At 30.6% G+C, this 5,381-nt stretch overlaps 1 protein-coding gene across 1 annotated transcript; it reads left to right on the top strand.

Annotated features, from left to right (window-relative positions):
• The first annotated feature begins 1,033 nt into the window (after positions 1–1,033).
• Positions 1,034–5,152, top strand: LOC107621860 (serine carboxypeptidase-like 32). Its single transcript, XM_016323844.3, has 9 exons — positions 1,034–1,396; positions 1,638–1,745; positions 1,968–2,063; positions 2,187–2,279; positions 2,377–2,459; positions 3,328–3,612; positions 3,693–3,823; positions 4,621–4,722; positions 4,799–5,152. Exons 1-9 carry the CDS (start codon positions 1,111–1,113, stop codon positions 5,055–5,057), a joined length of 1,443 nt encoding a protein of 480 aa, XP_016179330.1. The 5' UTR covers positions 1,034–1,110; the 3' UTR covers positions 5,058–5,152.
• Positions 5,153–5,381: the final 229 nt, after the last annotated feature.

Here is a 5,381-nt window from a genome sequence, read left to right as displayed (position 1 = left end):
ACGCATAGAAGAGGGAGACAAAGAAGCGAGCCACATTAAATGAGGACGATGAGAAACACAGAGCCATGGACTGGTGGAGGTAGGGAAGACATAACACGGACGAAGACACGGTGATGCAGGGGAGCCGATGAGAGGCGCGATGATGTAGAGGAGCCAGCAAGAGGCGCAACGACGACCATGCAGTGTTGGCGAAACTCTGTGAGAGTGAGAAGGTTGAGGGCTTGAAATATTGAAGTTTGAACTCTGCCTCTAACCTTTGCTGTTTGAGACTGAGAGAGTAGGTTGGGGAAGGAGGCTCCTCGAAAAATCAGGTTTTTTTTCAAAAAAAAAAAATTACATCGTTTTGAGGGTTAAAAAAAAAATTCGAACTGTAAATCTGCTGATTCACCGATTTGCATCAAAACCAACCAAGTCAAAACAATTTTTGCCGATTTTTTTTTCCGATCCTATACTTAGTATGGACCAATCTTAAAACCGATTCACCAGTTTTTCAGTTCAGCCACTTAGGTCGATTCGATTTTTATAACTATGGATATATGGATGATTATATATATTACAATTTATAAGTGAATGTTTATACATTTGAATTTAAGTTTATTGTAAAGTTATTTCTACTAAAAATTTAAACCAATGAAAAGTAAAACATGAATAATTATATCTGTAACTCCTTCAAATATGATCTCTCTAAGTTTGTTTAAATATCATATTATAAAATTATTTCTTTTAAAAATTTAAATCGATAAAAAAAAGATAAATAATTATTATATCTATAAAAAGTCAAATAATTAAGCACCCAATATTGGAGGCTCCATCCACCCATTCCTGTATGTGTCCATGCATGAATGCTCTAGAAGCTACCTAACAACCATGAAAAACGTCATATCAATATTCAAAATATATGGATCAAACTTGAGCAAAAGTGACAAAGATATATTGCCAGGTAGGACACTCTGACCCCCTAATAGTGTACTCCTCACTCGCTATAAATAGCTCTATATTCTTCACTTTCATTTCCATCATCAACCAAGTTCCAATAATCATAATTAAAGGAACCTATTTATAATACTATTTTGTTCTTGCTGTGAGTTTTTTTTCCAATTTCCATACAGTATGGATAACATTGTAGTAGAGAGTACTACTACTTTGGGTTATATATATATAATAATGCTTTTCCTATCATTGAAACATGAAATAGTAGCAGCAGGAGATAACAACAGTGCCATTGATGACCTTGTGACTAACTTGCCTGGCCAGCCTCTTGTAGATTTCAAGCACTATGCTGGTTATGTCACTGTTAATGATGACACCAATAATGGAGAAAGAGCACTCTTCTATTGGTTTTTTGAAGCCATCACCAACCCTCAAGATAAACCATTGGTGCTGTGGCTCAATGGAGGTAATAATAATGCTACAACATATATGTACATGTACATGCATAACTTTGATATCAATTGCATTATTGAAATAATTTTTATGTTTATTATATTCTCATTATGTAAGCTCATTGTCAAAACAAACAATAAATTATTTGAAAAAGGTTCAAATAAAATGGTGATGATTTCATTTGGTGTATCTTTCTTAATTAATTAATTAATTAATGTTGTGTGGCAAGGTGACAAGGTGCTTTATTGTTGCAGGTCCTGGGTGCTCTTCTGTGGGATATGGAGCAACACAAGAGATTGGTCCATTTTTAGTGGACACAGATGGCAAGGGCCTTAAATTTAATAACTACTCTTGGAACAAAGGTACCACCACATATTAATTAATACAAAAAAAATATCATATGGATTATATTATATAATATAATATATATACCTTCTGTCACAGTCCACCTCACTGCTTTCTATTTCATTAAAATTCTGACCATGAGCCACACAAATTAATTAAACAAGTGTTATGTATGTCCCTACATACCATCATCTAATTAAAGTTCTTGGTTTGTGTGAAATTATTTTATAACAATGCAGAAGCCAACATGTTATTCCTGGAATCTCCTGTTGGAGTAGGCTTTTCCTACTCAAATTCAACTATAGACTATGAAAATCTGGATGATGATATCACAGGTCAGTGTTTAATAATGTGTAGCACAACACTGTCTTACTATTTCCTATGCTTCCATATTTCATACATATATTATATGATGATAGTTTTAATTTTGTGCTTTACCAATTGTTTTGAATTAACAGCTAATGATGCTTACAATTTTCTGCACAATTGGTTTCTCAAGTTTCCATCATATAGAACAAGCACATTTTATATAGCAGGAGAGAGCTATGCTGGTACTGAAATTAATAACATTGAAATTTTTGGACCTTTCTTTAATTTATTTTTGTACGTCTAACAAATTGATCACTCATGAAACACATGTTTTTTCAGGGAAGTATGTACCTGAGCTAGCAGAACTGATATATGATAGGAAAGATGACCCTTCCCTTCATATTAATCTCAAGGGTATTTTGGTAAGATTCTACATGAGTGCTAATAAAATTAAAGCGTATTTGGTGGAGAGACAGAGACTGAGAGACAGAGATTGAAATAAATCTCAATATTCTGTTTGATATAAAGTGGGAGACAGAAATTGAAACAAGAATGAAATTTTAATTTAATTTGTACAAAGGTAAAATTGAAATTAATTAGTTGAAATGAAGGTATTTTAGGTATAAAATGTTATTAAAATTTTAATTTCTATCTCTAAAAATTTTAGTGTCATGTATTCCCACTTTTTGAAAGTAATGATGAAATACTAAAATTTTAGAGACAAAGATAGAAATTTTAGTATTAGGCTCTGAACTAACAAACATGATACTGAATTTCAATCTCCCAATTTCTGTCTCAATACCTCAAAACAAACGCTACTTAATAAGACACTAAAAAAATAAAGTAATTACTAATTAGAGCATAAAGAATATTTCTCTTGTTCAACATTTAAGAAAAAATATCTATTGCTCACAAGTCACATCAATTTCTACTACAAATTACTAAACATGCATGTTTGCTGAGAAAATTCTACACCTGCTTTTGTTGCTAAGTATGATTTGAAGTTTCAGTTGAAGAATATTTGATTGGAACACTCTTTTCATGTAAAACTCTTTACACTATTATTGTGACTGATTTAAACCGTCACTATTTGAAGATAATATATAACATTAGAAAAATTTTAAGTGTACCGGAAACACTAGTATTCCAGTTGTTTTATCTGTTGATTTCAATTAATATATATTATATATATTTTTTATAATTCAAATCAACGATTAAAACAACTGAAATACCAGTGTTTTCGGTATAATTAAAACTCTTCCTATAACATTTTGTCATTTGATTGAACAGTTGGGGAATCCTGAAACATCTGATCCTGAAGACTTGTTAGGGCAAGTTGATTACGCTTGGAGCCATGCAGTGATATCTGATGAAACCTACAAAACAATAAGAAGAAGTTGTAACTTCAGTGATCCATATAAAAACAAAGATTGTGGTGATGGACTTGATGAACTTTATAAGCAATACGACCAAATTGATATTTATAGCCTCTACACCTCTGTTTGTTTTGCCACCACAGCGCTTTCAAATCATCAAAATTTACAAACACAAATCAACCACTCATCTAGGAACAAGGTTAGTCATGTTTTTCCATACACTAAAAAATCATATTCCCCAACACATGGTAACTAATTTGGACGTGGAAATTACTATAGATGCGTAGAATGATGGGAGGTTTTGATCCATGCTTGGATAATTATGCCAGAGCCTTTTATAATAGAGCAGATGTTCAGAAAGCTCTCCATGCCAGTGATGGTCTCATTCTCAAGAATTGGACTATTTGCAAGTAATTCACTTCATCAAATAAGTTCTTTCTATAAAATATATATTAAAATATAAAATATATATTAAAAATAAATAAAATAATATAGAGTAAAATATATTTTTTTGTTACTGAAGTTTATTAAAAGTTTAAAAAATATTTTTAAGTTTTATTTTACTTTAATTTTATTTTTAAAGTTTTCGATTTTTATCGAACATATCCTTAACAATTAAATTTTTAAAAAATTTAAGACCAGCAATAATGTATGACAAGTATGTCTGATTTATTAGTGTTGAATATTGTTTTTGTGAAATTGTTGCTGGATTGGTCTTAAATTTTTTGAAAAAATTAACTGCTAGAGATATATTTGATACAAATCAAAAAATTTTTAAACAAAATTAAAATAAAATAAAATTTAGGAATATTTTTAAAACTTTTAACAAATTTTAAGAATAAAAAATATACTTCACCCAATAATATAATATATATATATTTATACACAAACATATAATTAATTGGCAACTACTCAAATGAAGATGGCAAAAACATCTTTTTATAAAGATGTTTTGTTTAGAAGTGTGATTTATTTATTTAGCCACACTTTAAACAAAGACAACACTTTTATAAATATCAAAATCTAACCATCCAATCCATCATCCAAAGGTCAAAAGAAAATATTTTCACATGAAAACAATAATAAAATCTTCATTATAGTATCCACATAATTAATTTAGTAGTTAATTTTTAGTATGCAAATAGTATTTTTGAATTAAACCAAATACAAGCTTGCTGATATTGTTTTAATCATTGATAAAATGCAGCGACGATATATTCAATAGTTGGAATTGGAACAAATCAAAGGCCTCTGTTATCCCAATATACAGGAAGCTTATTTCAGGAGGACTTAGGATTTGGGTTTATAGGTAAATTAAATTAAATTAAATTAAATTAAATTAAGTAAGATACTAGGAATGATTATTGTTATTATTATTATTGCAGTGGAGACACAGATGGAAGAGTGCCAGTGCTTTCTACAAGATACAGCTTAAGTATTCTGGGTTTGGGAATCACTAAGCAATGGAGGCCATGGTACCATGAGAAACAGGTTAGTGGGTGGTATCAAGAATACGAGGGTCTCACTTTTGCAACATTTCGAGGAGCTGGCCATGCTGTCCCTTCTTTCAAACCAAGCAATTCACTTGCATTCTTCTCTTCCTTCCTTCTTGGACAATCTCCACCCTCTACTAGATCTACATGACCAACCCTTTTTTTTTTGCTTTTACAGTTTTATTATGCCAATTACTACTATTTCTATATATATGTTACCAATAATGTAACTATTATTTAACATAACACGTGTTTATGTCGCCATCTTTATATAATTAGTCACCTATCAATACATTAGCATTCTCATTCCAATAATGTGGTTACACTTAAAAGCCAAAAAGAGCATTTTGTATGCATTAATTTTGGAAGTAGTGTAATTAATATTATTCTTCAAAGAGGAAGAGGAAGGTAAATTGATGAGTTTATTTGTCACTAGTGTCTTGTTTGGCAAATGGAGGGAGAGGAAGGTAAATTG

Source organism: Arachis ipaensis, chromosome B10 (assembly GCF_059453495.1).
Source record: "Arachis ipaensis isolate K30076 ecotype BB chromosome B10, ASM5945349v1, whole genome shotgun sequence".
Taxonomy (NCBI): Eukaryota; Viridiplantae; Streptophyta; class Magnoliopsida; order Fabales; family Fabaceae; genus Arachis; species Arachis ipaensis.
This window is presented reverse-complemented; position numbering and strand designations above follow the sequence as displayed.

Coding starts and splice junctions, on each gene's coding strand:
- LOC107621860 (XM_016323844.3), top strand. CDS start 1,111: ATGGATAACATTGTAGTAGAGAGTACTACTACTTTGGGTTATATATAT. Junction 2,064..2,186: donor TCTGGATGATGATATCACAG/GTCAGTGTTTAA, acceptor TTGAATTAACAG/CTAATGATGCTTACAATTTT. Junction 3,613..3,692: donor ACCACTCATCTAGGAACAAG/GTTAGTCATGTT, acceptor AAATTACTATAG/ATGCGTAGAATGATGGGAGG.